The sequence below is a fragment of the Ranitomeya imitator genome, chromosome 2 (assembly GCF_032444005.1).
Source record: "Ranitomeya imitator isolate aRanImi1 chromosome 2, aRanImi1.pri, whole genome shotgun sequence".
Taxonomy (NCBI): Eukaryota; Metazoa; Chordata; class Amphibia; order Anura; family Dendrobatidae; genus Ranitomeya; species Ranitomeya imitator.
The window spans coordinates 249965239-249985755 of NC_091283.1; the positions used below are offsets into that span (position 1 = coordinate 249965239).

Genomic DNA, 20517 nt, shown 5'->3' on the forward strand with positions numbered 1-20517 from the left:
GATAAGTTGGAAACTTGGGCTGAAAGGTGGCAGATGAGGTTTAACAATGATAAATGTAAGGTTATACACATGGGAAGAGGGAATCAATATCACCATTACACACTGAACGGGAAACCACTGGGTAAATCTGACAGGGAGAAGGACTTGGGGATCCTAGTTAATGATAAACTTACCTGGAGCAGCCAGTGCCAGGCAGCAGCTGCCAAGGCAAACAGGATCATGGGGTGCATTAAAAGAGGTCTGGATACACATGATGAGAGCATTATACTGCCTCTGTACAAATCCCTAGTTAGACCGCACATGGAGTACTGTGTCCAGTTTTGGGCACCGGTGCTCAGGAAGGATATAATGGAACTAGAGAGAGTACAAAGGAGGGCAACAAAATTAATAAAGGGGATGGGAGAACTACAATACCCAGATAGATTAGCGAAATTAGGATTATTTAGTCTAGAAAAAAGACGACTGAGGGGCGATCTAATAACCATGCATAAGTATATAAGGGGACAATACAAATATCTCGCTGAGGATCTGTTTATACCAAGGAAGGTGACGGGCACAAGGGGGCATTCTTTGCGTCTGGAGGAGAGAAGGTTTTTCCACCAACATAGAAGAGGATTCTTTACTGTTAGGGCAGTGAGAATCTGGAATTGCTTGCCTGAGGAGGTGGTGATGGCGAACTCAGTCGAGGGGTTCAAGAGAGGCCTGGATGTCTTCCTGGAGCAGAACAATATTGTATCATACAATTATTAGGTTCTGTAGAAGGACGTAGATCTGGGTATTTATTATGATGGAATATAGGCTGAACTGGATGGACAAATGTCTTTTTTCGGCCTTACTATGTTACTATGAAAAAAACGGATTCTGCAAAAAAAAAAAAAAAACGGATCCTGCGCAAAAAAACATGACGGCGGAAAATAAAAAGAATCGGTGGAAGAAAACGGATCTGGCAAAAAAGAAAACGGATCCTGCGCAAAAAAAACGGATCCGGAAAAAAAAACGGATCCTGCGCCAAAAAACCTGATCCGGCAGAAAAAAACGGATCCTGCGGGAAAAAAAGGGATCCGCCAGAAAAAAAACGGATCTGGAGGAAAAAACGGATCCGGCAAAAAAAAAACGGATCCTGCGCAAAAAAACGGATCTGGGGAAAAAAAACGGATCCTGCGCCAAAAAAACAGCCGGGAGAAAAAAACGGATCTGGAGGAAAAAAACGGATCCTGCGCAAAAAACGGATCAGGCGAAAAAACGGATCCTGCGCAAAAAAACCGGATCTGGCAGAAAAAAACAGATCCGGCGGAAAAAACGGGTCCTGCGCCAAAAAAACGGATCCGGCAGAAAAAAACGGATCCGGAAAAAAAACGGATCCGGCAAGAAAAAAAACGGATTGGCGGAAAAAACCGGATCCGGCGGAAAAAAAACCGATCCTGCGCACAAAAAACGGATGTGGCAGAAACAAAACGGATCCGGCGGAAAAAAATGGATCCGGCGGAAAATAAACGGATCCAGCGGGAAAATAACGGAACCGGATGACAAAAACTGATCCAGCAGGAAAATAAAAACGATCTGGCGGGAAAAAAAACGGATCCTGCGTCTAGAGACTACAGCCGTTGGCCTTACCATTGCACCACAAGCTCAAGTGATCCCAGGTGCTAATTTTAGCTAATTTTACTAATTTCAGGTATCAGAGTAAGGTATCAGAGTAAGGTATCAGAGTAAGGTATCAGAGTAAGGTATCAGAGTTAAGGTACCGTCACACTTAGCGACGCTGCAGCGATACCGACAACGATCCGGATCGCTGCAGCGTCGCTGTTTGGTCGCTGGAGAGCTGTCACACAGAGCGCTCTCCAGCGACCAACGATGCCGGTAACCAGGGTAAACATCGGGTAACTAAGCGCAGGGCCGCGCTTAGTAACCCGATGTTTACCCTGGTTACCATCCTAAAAGTAAAAAAAACAAACACTACATACTTACCTACAGCCGTCTGTCCTCCAGCGCTGTGCTCTGCACTCCTCCTGTACTGTCTGTGTGAGCACAGCGGCCGGAAAGCAGAGCGGTGACGTCACCGCTCTGCTTTCCGGCTGACCGACGCTCACAGCCAGTACAGGAGGAGTGCAGAGCACAGCGCTGGAGGACAGACGGCTGTAGGTAAGTATGTAGTGTTTGTTTTTTTGTACAGGGAGCCCAGAGGAGCACCATGACCTGAACCTGGGGACCTACTAGGACATGGGGCATGGGACAGCAGGGACGAAACGGGGCTGGTGTCACAGGGGGCCAGGGACGCTGGGGGCCGAGACGGCGACACACGGGCAGCAGACACACCTCACTTCCGCCGGTCCCGTACACCTCCATGTTCATCCCCGGATCCTCCATATGGCTGAGCCGCTGCGGCATCCCCCTCCTGGGCGGCTTGGTCCACGTGCCCCCCACTAGCTCCGGAACCGCCTGTTCCTGGTCCCAGCAGCCGCCACAGGCTTTGCCAATATGGCGGCCACCATCACCTGTGCAGATGCTGCACTGCCTTGGCCCCACACACAGCGGGTGCGCAATGAAGTGATGTCATCACGCACCCGCAGTGTCAGAGGCAGAGGGAAATGATGGGAGAGGGAGCATCAGCTGACGCTCTCTCCTCCATCATTGCTTTGAACTGTACCGGCATCATAAACGCCGGTATAGTTCACTGCGGCGGCTGCGACGGGGGCAGTCGGGTGCCTCTGACCTATCAGGCCCCTGACTTGCCAGTCTGTCGTAGTTACACCCCTGCCTCACACACACTACAGATATCACACACACACTTCAGATATCACACACATGCACACACACACACACACACACTACAGATATCACACACACACTACAGATATCACACACACACTACATATATAACACGCACTACAGATATCACACACACACACACTACAGATGACACACACACACTACAGATATCACACACACACACACACACACTACAGATATCACACACACACTACAGATATCACACACACACACTACAGATATCACACACACTACAGATGTCATACACACACTACAGATATCACACACACACTACAGATGTCATACACACATTACATATATAACACACGCACTACAGATATCACACACACACACACACACTACATATATAACACACACACACACACACACACTACATATATAACACACACACACACACACACACACACTATAGATATCACACACAAACACACCAGCTCATACACACATCTCACACTCCTCTCTGGTAAAGGGGAGGCTGATATTAACCTGCAGCTCCTCAGCGTCTCCTGCTTGCACACCGCTGTCATGTCCCGCCCCTCCCCCGCTCTCCCCTTCAGTCCCGGGGCTCAGAGCAGGAGACGCTGTCACAGTCTCACAGTGCTGACTGGAGCTGCTTCCAAGTTCCTCTCCCATACCCCGGCTGCCCCCTCCCCCTAGATACGCCTGGGACTGTTGCCGTGCGGGAGGGATTCTCTCCTGCACTGCAACATGGTATCGGCCGGTGCCTCTGACCTGCCGGGCGGAGGGCCCCTGACCAGCCCGGGCCCCGTCGCAATGGCGACCGCTGCGACCGCGGTAGTTACGCCACTGTCTACCTATTCTACTTGTATTTACTGTATGTAATCCATGTCTTCTATGCTGTCGCCTCCTGTAGTGATTTTACACTACCGCGGCTTCAGAATTACCGGCTTTTCTTTTTCTATGTAATATATTTATACACTGTCACTAAAATCTATAAAAAAAAAACTTCCTTCTCACCCCCAAAGGGGGTGGCCTTTTTTGTTCTTGCTCATTCTCGGGTCCTCTACCAGAGGCCTTGGAGTACGAGGGTTGTTGCACAGGATCTTAGTTGTTCCCAGCATTGCGCTTTACTAGACAGAGAGCTCAGATACTGCTCCTGTGATCTGTTGTAGCCATTCTTCCCACTTAGGGATCACTGCTCCAAGTGCTCCTATCACCACTGGAATCACTGTTGCCTTCACCTTCCACATCTTCTCCAGTTCTCCTTTGAGGCTCTGGTATTTCTCCAGCTTCTCATATTCCTTCTCTCTGATGTTGCTGTCACTTGGCACTGCCACATCTATTATCAATGCTGTCTTCTGATCCTTGTCTACTATCACAATGTCTGGCTGGTTAGCCAACACCTGCTTATCCGTCTGGATCTTGAAGTCCCACAGGATTTTAGCCCTTTCATTGTCCACCACTTTTTCTGGGGTCTCCCACCTGGACTTAGCCCATATGCTGTGCAGATGTTCCTGTATACAATACCCGCTACTTGGTTGTGGCGTTCTGTATACGCTGTTCCTGCTTGCATTTTGCATCCTGCCACTATGCGTCAGATGGTTTCTGAGGTTTCTTTGCATAGTCTGCACCTTGGGTCTTGTCTTGTGTGGTAGATTCCTGCTTCTATGGATAGGGTACTTAGTGCTTGCTCTTGTGCCGCTATGATTAGTGCCTCTGTGCAGTCTCGGAGTCCAGCTTTCTCCAGCCATTGGTAAGATTTCTCCATGTCAGCCACCTCCATTATCTGTCGATGGTACAGCCCATGCAGCGGCATGTCTTGCCATGGCGGTTCATGTTCCTGTTCTTCCTTCCAGACCTGTTGTTGTTCCTGCCTTAGGCTTTCTCTCAGCATCTCATCTTTTGGTGCCATTTTTCTGATGTTTTCCTGGATACTCCTCGTTTCATCCGTGATGGTGGCCAGGATGCTTATCAAGCCTCGACCACCCTCCTTTCTGTTGGTATCCTTGGGTGTTATACTTAGGGTGGAGACCTCCATGCATTGTGAGGAGCTTTTGTGTTTTCACATCTGCAGCTTCCATCTCTTCTTTTGGCCAGCACACTATGCCAGCAGGGTATCTGATAACTGGCAGGGCATATGTATTGATGGCGCGGATTTTATTCTTCCCAATGAGCTGGCTCCTCAGGACCGGTCTTACCTTTGATGGTATTTGGATGTTGCTGCTTTCCTTCCGTCCTCATCATGGTTGCCATATCCCTGTGGAATGCCGAGGTACTTGTAGCATGTCTGTACATTTAGATTGTGAGCCCCATCGGGGACAGTGATGATAATGTGTGCGAAATGTAAAGCGCTGCGGAATATGTTAGCGCTATATAAAAATAAAGATTATTATTATTATTATTATTACATCTGCTATGTGCCCTGCTGGTAATTCCACTCCATCAGTCTTGACTACCTTGCCTCTCTTTATTACAAACCAGATGCTCTTCTCCAGTATGAAGGACATCCCGATGTCTTCACTGTAGATCCTTGTCATGTGGATCAGTAATTGATGTCTCGTTAGTTTTTCGCATACAGCTTGATGTCATCCATGCAGAGAAGGTGGCTATTGGGGCTTCCACTCTTGAACTTGTATTAATAGCCAGACTCTGTAATTATCTGACTGAGGGGGGTTTAAGCCTATGCAGACCACAATGGGGACAGTGCATCACCTTGGCATATGATACATTTAATGGTCTCTTGTGCTAGTTGTCTTGAATTGACTTCCAATGTTGTTCTCCACAGCCCCATTGAGTTTCTGAGGAAGGTTCTTAATTTCCTGTTGACATTGTACAGAGCCAAGCATTCACAGATCCATGTGTGTGGCATTGAGTCATCGGCTTTCCTGTAGTCAATCCAGGCTGTGCTGAGATTGGTCTGTCTGGATCTTGAGTCTTGAGTGACTGCTCTATCTACTAGGAGCTGGTGCTTAGAGCCTCTGGTGTCAGTCCCAATGCCTTTCTGAGCTGGATTCATGTACTGGTTTATATGGTTCTGTAGCTTGGTGGCTATGATGCCTGACAGAAGTTTCCATGTTGTTGTAAGGCAGGTTATTGGGCGGTAGTTGGATGGAACTGTTCCTGTGTGAGGATCCTTCATGATCAGCATCGTTCTTCCTTGTGTTAGCCAAGCTGGGTGGTGTCCTGCTTCTAGCAGTTGGTTCATCTGCTTTGCCATGCTTTCATGTACCGCTGTGGATTTCTTTAGCCCATAGGTAAGGATCATGTCTGGGCCAGGTGCTGTCCAACTCTTTATGTTCTTGACCCGCTGTTGCATGTCTGTTTCTGTAATGGTAACTGGTTCTTGCTCTAGGTGGTTGCTGTGCTTCATTCTCAGATATTTCAGCCACATTGCACTGGTGGTGTGTTTTTTCCTTCTCCCATATGTTCCTCCAGTATTGGATTGCAACCCAACGTCAAGGGTCCTCATCAACTTGCAAGATCTACATGTTGTGCTTTTTTTTTAGTTTTTCTATGTTGGCTGTTTTTGATATTAGAGTAGGACTTGCAAGTTGATGAGGACCCTTGACGTTGGGATGCAAGCTTATCCATTTTGGCCAAAATTGTAACTAATGCCTCATCTAATGTATTATATACATTATTTAATTTTTTATCTTTTTTGCACTTTTTATCATCTTTTTTGCAGGGTGCGGCAGGGCCCCTTTATGTTCTTCCTTGTGTGTTGCATGTATATATATAGTGCTGGACGGCCCGCCTGCTAATACTATGGGCGTGATCAATAGGTTGTCCAGACACTGTGCATCACATTTATCTGTGTGAATAGTGTCTTATTCAAGCCTTACTTGTGTGCATTTTTGCTACTAGGCAGCGACCCCTCAAATGTTTGGGCGAGTGGGTGGTTGCTCTCATCAGTAGCTGGCACCCGTGCTGCTTTAGCATTTATTATCGGGGGCCTGCTGCACCCTGTGAGTGCATTTGTCATTTAACAAGGTTTTGGTGAGTCTGCTCTTCATGTTGTGTTTTTTTTTTACTATTTCTATGTTAGCCAAGAAAGGGTCCCTGTACTAGGAGAACAATCCGCTCCCTCACTTCCTGTCCTCCATAGTTGGCTCGTATGTATCTATTACAGGAAACAGAACAACGTTATGATTCTTATAAAGTGGCAACAACAACCCCAAAAGAGTCTCCGTGCAGAAGGGGTTAATGTCCCCGCGCTCAGTAATGGGGAATCTCCACATACCTCCACCTGCAGAGCCGCACTCCACATATATGGCCGCTCTGTGCGCACAGGACCTGTGATGAGGTCACAGGAGGGAGGAGTCAGGGGTCATGTGATCCGCAGTGAAGACGCTACATGGAGACTTCTCCTCAGTGACATTTCCGCCATTATTCGCCCTCACTACTGGCACAATTACCTCGCGCTGCCTTTTCTACACAATGTTATGTGTGGAATGTAACGTGTGATTTCTCTGGAGACAAATAGACCCCACACATGAGGGAATTATTACCGGTTACCGGACGTCTAGTATATGGCGGCATATGATTGTGCTATCGCCTCCACACCAGGAGCTAAAATGCCGAAATCTCGCTTATTTACCCCCTTCCAGTGTCCGGCTAAGGGTCATATACGGCCATGCTCCTCTCCAGTCGCCGTGGGGTTTTGGTAATAGGATGGAGGGCGGCGTCCATGCTTGGACTTCAGAGAGAGTAATAAAATCACAGCTCACCTTCCCTATCCTTTACCCCTTACACCTGACCTGTTTAGCCAATTACCTGGAGATAAATGGTTTTACAGACTTAACGTGAGAGGGACATATAACCTTATACGTATCGCCATGGTGACAGATGGAAGACCGCACACAATACACCTGAGGGGCAGATTGAACATTTGATGCTGCCATTCGGGGTAACCAATGCTTCGCCAGTCTTTGAAAATGTCATTAATTATATTTTTCTCACTGATTAGTAGATTTGTGGTAATTTTCCTGGGTGATATATTGAGTTCCTCACGTACTCTGGAGGAGCATGGTGAGCATGTCAGACAGGTTCTCCAGCTTCTACGTGACTATTTATTTGCTAACCTGGAGAAATGGCAATTTGTGGTCCAGCAGGTCCAGTTCTCAGGACATTTGGCTTCTGCATTGGGGTTTCAGATGGACCCCGTTAAGGTCCAAGCAGTCCTTGATTGCTTCTAACCAAGGAACCTGAAAGCGTTACAGAGATTTCATGTAGTCGAGATACTGAGGAACAAACAAGCGAAAAATAGGGTCTTATCTGATAACAAGATCTAATGAGAATAGAGGAGTATTACACTCACCTGATAGAGCGGCACCTCAGCAACATGTTCAATGCATAAATCAGCTGCTGCCGGACACGGGGCCAAAGACCGAGCAGAATAGCTGATCCGGGTATAATGTGTCTGCACCTGCACTGCTGATGAAGACTATCAGATATGGAGATTTCCTTAAATATGTTTATTCAAATAGGTTTTCACAGTCACGCAGGACAAAACCTGATAGCGGAGGAACATGTCAAGCTTGGAACGTTTTATATGCCGTCTTTTGGGGGGAAAAAAAGCCAAACAAAGCACGATATGTCAAAGTTCATGAAAAATTCCATCAAACAAACATAAATTATGGTTCATGAAAAAAAACAAAAAAAACATTTACATACATTAATTATATTAAAAAGTACTTATGAATTAAGTGAGGTCACCTAAAAGAATGAATAAATATGTAATGTAACCCAATGGTTAATAATTAATAAGAATGAATGTCACCCTGGGGTGTTACATAGTGAGAAATGGAAGTGCTGACAACACAAGAATGTGATTGGATCTTGTATGTGACGGCTGTCTATTCGAAGAGCGCGTGTTGGTTCCTGATCGTGGCTGTTCTGGTGACAGGAGACATAAACCTAGTGAGCATGTATCGGGGCCAAGCTACTATGGTGGAAGCTGATAGAATGTGTAGTGAATGGGAGTAAGGGAAAATGAGGGAGGTGTTGATGACGGGAATAATGTGATACAAAGAGCGTCGGCTGATCACTCAGGCTACAGAATGGAGGATCCATTGGAGGAGCACTCTGGATGCCAGAGACATAGTAACATAGTTATTAACCCCTTTCTGCCAGCTGACGGAATAGTACGTCAGCTGGCAGATCCCCTGCTTTGAGGTGGGCTCCGGCGGTGAGCCCACCTCAAAGCCGTGACATGTCAGCTGTTTTGTACAGCTGACATGTGCGTGCAATGAGCGCGAGCGGAATCGCGATCCGCCCGCGCCCATTAACTAGTTAAATGCCAACGTCAAGCGCTGACAGCGGCATTTAACTAGCGCTCACGGCCGCGCGGCCGGAAGTGCTCGCACTGCTGACCCCCGTCACATGATTGGGGGTCAGCAGTGCATTGCCATAACAACCAGAGGTCTCCTTGAGACCTCTATGGTTGTTGATGGCCGATTGCTTTGAGCACCACCCTGTGGTCGGCGTTCAAAGCAACCCTGCATTTCTGCTACATAAAGGTGATCTGTGCATCACGTCTATGTAGCAGAGGCGATCGAGTTGTGCATGCTTCTAGCCTCCTATGGAGGCTATTAAAGCATGCCAAAATTAAAAAAAAAAAAAAGTGATTAAAAATATAAAAAAAATAAAAAATATATAAAAGTTCAAATCACCCCCCTTTCGCCCCAATCAAAATAAAACAATAAAAAAAAAATCAAACATACACATATTTGGTATCGCCGCTTTCAGAATCGCCCGATCTATCAATAGAAACAAAGGATTAACCTGACCGCTAAATGGCGTAGTGAGAAAAAAAAACGCCAAAATTACGTTTTTTTGGTCGCCGTGACATTGCATTAAAATGCAATAACGGGCGATCAAAAGAACGTATCTACACCATAACGGTATCATTAAAAACACCAGCTCGGCACGCAAAAAATAAGCCCTCACCTGACCCCAGATCACGAAAATTGGAGACGCTACGGGTATCGGAAAATCGCGCAATTTTTAAAAAAAAATTTTTTTAAGCAAATTTTGGAATTTTTTTTCACCACTTAGATAAAAAATAACCTAGACATGTTAGGTGTCTATGAACTCGTAATGACCTGGAGAATCATAATGGCAGGTTAGTTTTAGCATTTGGTTAACCTAGCAAAAAAGCCAAACAAAAAACAAGTGTGAGATTGCACTTTTTTTGCAATTTCATCACACTTGGAATTTTTTTCCCGTTTTCTGTTACATGGCATGGTAAAACCAATGGTATTGTTCAAAAGTACATCTCCTCCCGCAAAAAATAAGCCCTGACATGGCCATATTGACGGAAAAATAAAAAAGTTATGGCTCTGGGAATGAGGGGAGCAAAAAACGAAAATGAAAAAGCGGAAAAAGCTCCGGGGGTGAAGGGGTTAAGGTTGAAGGAAGACTTTAAGTCCATCTAGTCCAACCCATAGCCTAGCCTAACATGCCCTAACATGTTGATCCAGAGGAAGGCAAAAAAAACCAAAGGCAAATAGTAAGCTCCACTTTGGGGAAAAAAATTCCTTCCCGACTCCACATACGGCAATCAGACTAGTTCCCTGGATCAACGTCCTATCAAGGAATCTAGTATATATACCCTGTAACATTATACTTTTCCAGAAAGGTATCCGGTCCCCTCTTAAATTTAAGTAATGAATCACTCATTACAACATCATACGGCAGAGAGTTCCATAGTCTCACTGCTCTTACAGTAAAGAATCCGCGTCTGTTATTATGCCTAAACCTTCTTTCCTCCAGACGTAGAGGATGCCCCCTTGTCCCTGTCTTAGGTCTATGATTAAAAAGATCATCAGAAAGGTCTTTGTACTGTCCCCTCATCTATATATATAATTGTCTAAGGGTTTTCCGTCTGTCTTTCTGTCTGTCTGTCCTGGAAGTCCCGCGTCTCTGATTGGTCTAGGCCGCCAGGCCTCGACCAATCAGCGACGGGCACAGTATCGACGTAGAAATCCCGCGTCACTGATTGGTCGAGGCCGCCAGGCCTCGACCAATCAGCGACGGGCACAGCGACGATGATGTCATAAAGGAAGTAGACATCCCGCGTCTCTGATTGGTCGAGGCCTGGTGGCCTCGACCAATCAGCGACGGGCACAGCGATGATGATGTCATAAAGGACGTAGAAATCCCACGTTTCTGATTCAGCGATGGGCACAGTATCGACGTAGATGTCATAATGGTTGCCATGGCGACAATGATGTCATAAAGGTTGCCTCGACCAATCAGCGACGGGCACAGTGTGCCGCGAATTCTGGAATCATCATTGTCCATATACTACGGGAACATGCATATTCTAGAATACCCGATGCGTTAGAATCGGGCCACAATCTAGTATATTTATACATTAATATAAGATCACCCCTTAGTCTTCGTTTTTCCAAACTAAACAGCCCCAAGTGTAATAACCTATCTTGGTATTGCAGACCCCCCAGTCCTCTAATAACCTTGGTCGCTCTTCTCTGCACCAGCTCTAGTTCAGCTATGTCTTTCTTATACATCGGAGACCAGAACTGTGCACAGTATTCTAAGTGTGGTCGCACTAGTGACTTGTATAGAGGTAAAATTATATTCTCCTCATGAGCATCTATGCCTCTTTTAATGCATCCCATTATTTTATTTGCCTTTGTAGCAGCTGCCTGACAATGGCCACTGAATATGAGTTTGTCATCCACCCATACACCCAGGTCTTTTTCATTGACTGTTTTGCCCAGAGTTTTAGAATTAAGCGCATAATTATACATCTTATTACTTCTACCCAAGTGCATGACCTTACATTTATCCCCATTAAAGCTCATTTGCCATTTATCAGCCCAAGCTTCTAGTTTACATAAATCATCCTGTAATATAAAATTGTCCTCCTCTGTATTGATTATCCTGCAGAGTTTAGTGTCATCTGCAAATATTGAAATTCTACTCTGAATGCCCCCTACAAGGTCATTAATAAATATGTTAAAAAGAAGAGGGCCCAATACTGACCCCTGTGGTACCCCACTGCTAACCGCTACCCAGTCCGAGTGTGCTCCATTAATAACCACCCTTTGTTTCCTATCCCTGAGCCAGCTCTTAACCCACTTACACATATTTTCCCCTATCCCCATTATTCTCATTTTATGTATCAACCTTTTGTGTGGCACCGTATCAAAAGCTTTTGAAAAGTCCATATACACTATGTCCACTGGGTTCCCTTGGTCCAGTCCGGAACTTACCTCTTCATAGAAGCTGATCAGATTAGTCTGACATGAACGGTCCCTAGTAAACCCGTGCTGATACTGGGTCATGAGGTTATTCCTCCTCACATACTCCAGTATAGCATCCCTTAGAATGCCCTCCAGGATTTTACCCACAGTAGAGGTTAAGCTTACTGGCCTATAATTTCCGAGTTCAGTTTTTGTCCCCTTTTTGAATATTGGCACCACATTTGCTATACGCCAGTCCTGTGGCACAGACCCTGTTATTATGGACTCTTTAAAGATTAAAAATAATGGTCTATCAATGACTGTACTTAATTCCTGCAGTACTCGAGAGTGTATCCCATCTGGGCCCGGAGATTTGTCAATTTTAGTGATTTTTAGACGCCGCCGCACTTCCTGCTGGGTTAAGCAGGTGACATTTAATGGGGAATTTTTATCACTAGTCATATTGTCTGCCATGGGATTTTCTTGTGTAAATACTGATGAAAAACAGTCATTTAGCATATTGGCTTTTTCCTCATCCTCATCCACCATTTCACCCAGACTATTTTTAAGGGGGCCAACACTATCATTTTTTAGTTTCTTACTATTTACGTAGTTAAAGAATATTTTGGGATTATTTTTACTCTCTCTGGCAATGAGTTTCTCTGTCTCAATCTTTGCTGCCTTGATTTGCTTTTTACAGAATTTATTTAATTTTCTGTATTTATTTAATCCCTCCTCACTACCTACTTCCAAATTCTCTGAATGCTTTATTTTTGTCACTTATTGCGCCCCTTACAGCTCTATTTAGCCATATTGGTTTCCTCCTATTTCTAGTATGTTTATTCCCATACGGTATATACTGTGCACAGGTCCTATCCAGGATGCTAATAAACGTCTCCCATTTTCTTTGTGTATTTTTATGTCTCAGGATATCATCCCAGTTAATTGCACCAAGATCCTCTCTCATCCGTTGGAAATTTGCCCTCCTGAAGTTTAGTGTCCTTGTCACCCCTCTACTATACATCTTATTAAAGGATACATGAAAACTTATTATTTTGTGATCGCTATTTTCCAAGTGACCCCCAACCCTTATGTTTGATATGCGGTCTGGCCTGTTGGTTAATATTAGGTCTAGCAGTGCCCCCCTTCTTGTTGGGTCCTGAACCAATTGTGAAAGATAATTGTCTCTCATAGTTGTCAAAAACTGATTACCTTTGCTGGAACTGCAGGTTTCTGTTCCCCAATCTATTTCAGGGTAGTTGAAGTCCCCCATAATAATGACTTCTCCTTGAGTCGCAGCTACATCTATTTGCTTTACGAGGATATTCTCCCTTGCTTCCATTATTTTTGGAGATTTATAACAAACCCCTATCAGTAAGTTATTATTTTTCCCCCTCCCCTTATCTCCACCCACAGGGACTCTACATTTTCATTAGATTCACCTATAATATCACGCTGGATGGGTTTTAAGGACAATTTTACATATAGACACACCCCTCCCCCTCGCTTATCTGTACGGTCATTTCTGAACAGGCTATAGCCCTACAAGTTAACAGCCCAGTCATGGCTCTCATCCAGCCACGTCTCAGATATCCCCACCATGTCATAATTATGCTCCAACAACATTAGTTCTAATTCCTCCATTTTGTTGGCGAGGCTTCTGGCATTAGTATACATTCACTTGACGTTCTTCTCTGCACCTCTATTCTTTCTTAAATTATTAACTGTTCTAACCCCACCCCCCATGCCACCGCCACCCCCATCTTCCTTACTTCCTTATTTGTGCCCAGGTCTCTGTCTGCACTATCTTCCCGTCCTATAAAATGAATACCCTCCCCCCAATCCCTGGTTTAAACACTCCTCCAACCTTCTAGCCATTTTCTCCCCCAGCACAGCTGCACCTTCCCCATTGAGGTGCAACCCGTCCCTAGCGTAGAGCCTGTAGCCAACTGAGAAGTCAGCCCAGTTCTGCAGGAACCCAAACCCCTCCTTCCTACACCAATTCTTGAGCCACTTATTAACCTCCCTAATCTCCCGTTGCCTCTCTGGCGTGGCACTTGGTATAGGCAGTATTTTGGAAAATACCACGTTGGAGGTCCTTGCTTTCAGCTTGCAGCCTAATTCCCTGAAATTATCTTTAAGGACCTTCCACCTACCTCTAACTTTGTCATTTGTGCCAATGTGCACCATGACCACTGGGTCCTCACCAGTCCCTCCCAGTAATCTGTCCACCCGATCAGCGATGTGTCGGACTCGAGCGCCAGGTAAGCAGCACACCATTCGACGATCCCTGTCTTTGTGACAGATTGCCCTATCTGTTCCCCTAATAATGAGTCCCCCACTACCAGCACCTGTCTGGCCTGCCCTACTCTCCTATTTCCCTCCTTACTGGAGCAATCACTCCTCCGGCTTTCAGAGGACATGCCTGGCTGCAGCAGTGCTACCCCTGTACTTGCACCCCCCTCATTTGCCAACTTAGCAAACTTATTGGGGTGTGCCAGATCAGGACTAGCCTCCCTGGCACTCTTCCCTCTACCCGGCTTTCTAACTGTCACCCAGCTTGCTACTTCACCGTCCTGCAGCTCCATCCTACCATCCCCCACCTCATCTATCCTATTGAGCGTCTGCTCAGTGAGCAGAAGACTCCTTTCCATGTTGTCAATGGATCTCATTGTTGCCACCTGCACATTTAGATTCAGAATCTGGGCTTCCAAATGCACAACGTGTTCACATCTCACACAGCAGTATGTACCCTCGACCGGCTGCTCAAGGATTGCATACATGTGGCAAGATGTGCACTGGATGGCATTAACAAGAGTGGAGCACATTTCCTAATGGGGATTGCACCAGACAGAAAAGTTAAATAAAAATAAATAAATGCAAAGTATCAATAAAACACAAACAGCAATTCAGTAATTCCTCCCTTGGAAACTCCCTGACTCCAAAGTCACTGAATCACAAGTCACACTTACCGCCGTTCACACTTACGCTCAGGTCACACTCAGCTCGCTCACACTCACTAAGCTGAAGATTTAAAGAATATATATTTTTTTTTTCTTTTTCCCCTCAGCTGCAATCCACCTTGCTGCTCAATGCACTTCCAAAAAGGACTTGAGCCCCAAACAGCTGCCCCTTATAAACCCCTAATTATGAGCCCCCACCCTAAGTTAACCCCTTGTGAATATAGCAACTCCCAATTCAGCAACTCACACCAATTCACACAGGTATTTGTTAAAGGCTTTCCAAATACCTCTTCACTGAATCACAAGTCACACTTACCGCCGTTCACACTTACGCTCAGTTCACAGCTCGCTCACACTCGCTAAGCTGAAGATTTAAAGAATATTTTTTTTCCCCTCAGCTGCAATCCACCTTGCTGCTCAATGCACTTCTAAAAACGAAAAAACTGGGGGAACGAACTACACTAGTGATGAGCGAGCATACTCGGTAATGGTCGTTATTGGTCCGAGCATCGCTGTACTCAGCGAGCACCGAGCATTTCCGGGTTTGCTCGGTGGGAGTTCGGGTCCCCGCCCTGCATGTTTGGCGCTCTTTAGAGAGCAAATAAACATGCAGGGATTGTCTGCCACGCACTGTAATGCTGTAGCCATGTTGGTTGTGGCATTACAGTGATTGGCTGGCCGCACAGCATCATCAGGTCTATAAGAGACCTGGCCCCGCCCTGTTCGTCGCATTCGGCTCTGGATTCAGACAGTGTAGGGAGAGCTGCTGCCGAGATAGGGTCAGATGTGGGGGGGTTTTCAGTTAGCGAGGGTCTACCATCATAGAAACCACAAATCCAGCTAAACCAACAGTCCATCTAACGACTAATTACGGAGTATATAGATTGCAATGCTAGGTAGGCAGGGGAGTGTATGTGGCTCTATACATATCAGTGCAAGGAATCCAGGCACTGTAAGTGGGTATATAGTGTAGGGACTTGCTCTGGTAGGCAGTGTCAGGGCCGCAGTAATGAGGCTACACACAGGCTTAAAGTCCAAACTTCAGTGGTTTATTAACACTTTAAACATTAGGCAGCAGAAAGTAAGGAAAAAATACAAATATACTCCACCTTGGAGAACCACTAGTCTCAGACTCACCCTTGCACGGGACAGGCTTAACTAAGCGGATGCTAGGTCAGCGGGTTCTGCCAGGTGCCATTCCCAGGGTTGCTATCAGTCTTGTCGCCAACCTTTGCAGCATATGTAACCGACAAAAACCAGTTCAGGCTAATTCCAGCCTAGCTCCTCTCACAGAACATGTGCCAAACTCCATACATAGCCCATAACCGCACCCACAGGTGAGGTATTTATCACATGGGCTGACCACGTGATTGTGACATCACTGCAGGTCCTCAACCTTAGGATAAAAAACAGGCCAAATCTTATCCTGCTGGGAGAAATATATCTTCTGTCCTGCATTACACCTTTTACTGCACCGCATACCTCCCCCCTTTGTTCAACCCTATGGGGGTGGAGATATGACATACAGTGGACTCTGGACAGGGCATCTGCATTCCCCTGTGGTCTGCCTGCCCGAGGTTCTACTGAAAATTAAACATTTTGCAGGGACAGAAACCACCTGCTGACTCGCGCATTCCTCTCCTTAGCTTGACTCATCCATGTAAGAGGGGAATGATCTGTCACCAAGGGAAATATTCTCCGCAGAAAATAATAGTGAAGAGATTCAAGTGCCCACTTAATAGCCAGGTACTCTCTCTCCAGTATACTGTACCTGGTTTCGGCTGGGGTAAGCTTCCAGCGCAGGAAACTAACGGGATGCTCTTCCCCGTTAATCTCTTGAGACAACACAGCACCAAAACCTCAGAGATCTCAGAGACATCGGTCTGCACGATGAACTCTCTTGAAATCGGGTGTAATCAGAACCGGTGTACCCCACAGTACCGACTTTAACTTTACACAGGCATCTTCTATCTGATCATTCCAGTGGACTATCACAGACTTCCTTTCAAGCAGTCTGTTAAAGGCGAGGACAACGTTGTAAAGTTGGGAATAAATCGCCTGTAATAACCCACTAAGCCCAAAAAGGCTTTTTCCTACTTTTTTGTGAGGGGTGGGGCCAGTTCTGTATTGCCTCCATTTTGTTTATTTGGGGTTTAAGGACTCCTCTCCCAATGACATAACCCAAGTACCGAGCTTCCTCCAACCCTATGGAACACTTATTTGGATTGGTGGTTAACCCTGCTTGTTGCAGAGAATCTATCACCTCCTGTACCTTGGGTATGTGACTTTCCCAGACTGCAATGTACACAACAATATCTTCCAGATAGGCTGAGGCATAACGGCGATGGGGACGGAAAACAATATCCATTAACCGTTGGAACGTCGCTGGTGCACCATGCAAACCAAAGGGTAATACTTTGTACAGGAACAGCCCTTCGGGCATTGCAAAGGCCATATTTTTCCTTAGCTGCCTCTGTTAGGGGCACCTGCCAGTATCCTGTTGTGAGGTCAAGGGTTGAAAAATACCATGCCTGCCCAAACCGCTCTATCAATTCATGCACCCTGGGCATGGGGTAAGCATCAAATTTTGAAACTTCATTAAGTTTTCTGAAGTCATTACAGAACCTTAGCGTCCTATCAGGCTTAAGTATTATGACTATTGGACTGGCCCACTCACTTTGGGACTCTTCAATGACCCCTAACTGTAGCATAGTTTTTACCTCCTGTGATATGGCTTATTGCCGGGCCTCAGGCACCCGATACGGCTTTAGTTGGATTTTGACCTGTGGCTCCATGACAATGTCATGTTGGATTATGGAAGTACTTTCAGGGAGCTCAGAGAAAATGTCCGTATTTCGACTAACAAACTCCCAGACCTCCTGAACTTGTTTAGGAGACAAAGTATTTGCTATTTTGACTACGGAGAATGCTACTCCAAACTCACCCAGAGGTAATGGAGCCTTCTCCACAGGAAATGCAAGCAGTGAACTATCCCCGCCAAGGTGGTCTCTCTTTCCACGGTTTAAGCAAATTAATGATAAACCTGCTCTGGCTTCCTCCGTCCTGGTTGGTGTACTTTATAGTCTACCAATCCCACCTTCTCCATAATCTCATAGGGCCCCTGCCACCTTGCAAGAAATTTGCTATCCACTGTGGGCACAAGTACCAACACCCGATTCCCAGGACTAAAGGTTCTCACCAGAGCCTCCTAGCCTTATAGACCCGACTCTGAGACCGTTGTGCTGCTTCCATATGTTCCCAGACCAACTGTCCATTCTTTTCTTTCCTGCAGTTTTGCAACATGTTCTATCACACTCTTGTGGGGGGTTGTTTGGTTCTCCCAAGCCTCTCTGGCTATATCAAGTAAGCCACGGGGATGTCTGCCTTACAATAGTTCAAAGGGCAAGAACCTTGTAGATGCCTGGGGCACCTCCCGCACTGCAAACAACAAATATGGTAATAAGAGATCCTGATCCTTCCCATCTTTAGAAACTGCTTTTTTAGCATGCACTTTAGCGTCTTATTGAATTTTTCTACCAGCCCATCTGTTTGGGGATGATAAACTGAGGTGCACAACTGTTTGACATTTAACAACCGGCAGAGTTCTTTCATAATTTTTGACATAAAGGGGGTTCCTTGGTCTGTTAAAATCTCTTGCGGAATCCCCACCTGAGAAAACATACCCATAAGATATAAATATAGGTCTTATTGAACCTTTGGCTCAGCCAAGTCACAACGCCAACTTAAGGACCTTTTCTGTCTTCTGTCTCACCTTCCAAGACCTTGTATCACATGACCACCATCCATCCGATAACAGTGGGCCGGGTGGAAAGCAGGCCAGCATTGAGTTCCAGGGATCTCCATCCGCCCTGTTGTGAATTCTGTTATCGAACTCCCTCCTGTGGTCATGAATTGTACTTCGGCGAGTTCTGTCCATGGACTCCCTCTGGTGGCTCTGAGTGGAGCTGCTGGTTCTGAGGTTCCTTCCACAGGTGACTTAGTTTATTCTTAGGCTGGCTGCTCTATTTAACTCCACTCAGATCGTTACTCCATGCCAACTGTCAATGTTCTTGTACTGGTTCAGTTCGCTCTTGGATCTTTCTGGTGACCTGTCTACTCCAGCAGAAGCTAAGTCCCTGCTAGTTAATTATCTGTTCATTGTTTTCTTGTCCAGCTTGCTATCATGATTTTGCCTTGCTAGCTGGAAGCTCTGGGATGCAGAGTGGCACCTCCGCACCGTGAGTCGGTGCGGGGGTCTTTTTGCACACTCAGCGTGGTCTTTTTGTAGTTTTTTGTGCTGACCGCAAAGATACCTTTCCTATCCTCTGTCTGTTTAGTAAGTCTGGCCTCCTTTGCTGAAACCTGTTTCATTTCTGTGTTTGTGACTTTCATCTTAACTCACAGTCAATATTTGTGGGGGGCTGCCTTTTCCTTTGGGGAATTTCTCTTAGGCACGGTAGGCTTTATTTTTTATCTCTAGGGCAAGTTAGCTCTTAGGCTGTGAAGAGGCGTCTAGGCAGAGTTAGGTATGCTCCACGGCTATTTTTAGTGTGTGTGATAGGATTAGGGGTTGCGGTCAGCAGAGCTCCCACTTCCCAGAGCTTGTCCTGTGTTAGTTTATCCATCAGGTCATTCCGGGTGCTCCTAACCACCAGGTCCATAACAGTGCAGTTGGCCCAAAGTGTTAATGCATCTCAATAGAGGGATAAGAGAAGTTCTGAGACCATTTTTTTTTCTCTGCAGTGTGTTTTGTCTTTTCCCCTTAACCTCTGGGTGGTTCAGGACACAGGTGTAGATATGGACATTCAAGGTCTGTCCTCTTGTGTGGATCATCTCACTGCAAGGGTACAAAGCATTCAAGATTTTGTAGTTCAGAATCCGATGTTAGAGCCTAGAATTCCAATTCCTGATTTATTTTCTTGGGATAGATCTAAGTTCCTGAATTTCACAAATAATTGTAAACTGTTTCTTGCTTTTAAACCCCGCTCCTCTGGTGACCCCGTTCAACAAGTAAAAATCATTATTTATATCAACTTGGTATATATCAGAGTATATACCGGTACGCGCTGGGTAATAGCAAAAAGTCCACTGGTAGGATGTAAGACAATTAAATAGGACACAGAACTGAGTTTGCAATTGAATATCCTAAAATAGCTGAAAAACACCAAAAATATATATAATCCCCTGCGATAGATGCAGAAAGTCCTTGAAAGTAAAGCGGTGTTCCTACCTTGAATAGGAGTAGTCCCGGCTTAAGAGGCGATGATAGTGCCGTTAATGTGCTGAGTATATCCGGGCAGTGAAACGTTACTAGAACAGGTGGCTGCCCCGGCCGGTAGCAGCCACCTAAAAACTGACCTCCGATGTAGAGCGCGGGGTCCTGCGTAACCGGTGCCGCGTGAGATGTCGGCGGTGAATCCGGAAGGTGCGCAGGACCTTCGTGACGCGAAGATCACGTGACCGCTAGCGGTGGCCGTAAGTCTCCGAAACGCGTTGGACTCATTATTTCTTTGTTGCGTGGCGACCCTCAAGACTGGGCATTTTCCCTTGCGCCAGGAGATCCTGCATTGCGTGATGTAGATGCGTTTTTTCTG

The 20517-nt window shown here is 45.9% G+C and overlaps 2 protein-coding genes across 3 annotated transcripts in view; one reads left to right on the forward strand and one right to left on the reverse strand.

Annotated features, from left to right (window-relative positions):
- Positions 1–7051, reverse strand: part of LOC138667352 (zinc finger protein 773-like) — a 101388-nt gene extending 94337 nt beyond the window's left edge. The window contains exon 1 of one of the 2 annotated variants that reach the window (XM_069755581.1): positions 6992–7051. In XM_069755581.1, coding sequence (XP_069611682.1) covers positions 6992–7018 — 27 coding nt within the window. In that variant the 5' untranslated portion in view covers positions 7019–7051. The remainder of the gene's footprint in view (positions 1–6991) is intronic. The other variant, XM_069755582.1, reaches the window with a different exon arrangement.
- LOC138662926 (oocyte zinc finger protein XlCOF8.4-like) overlaps positions 1–20517 on the forward strand; it is an 866299-nt gene that overhangs the window by 555091 nt on the left and 290691 nt on the right. The window lies entirely within an intron of this gene.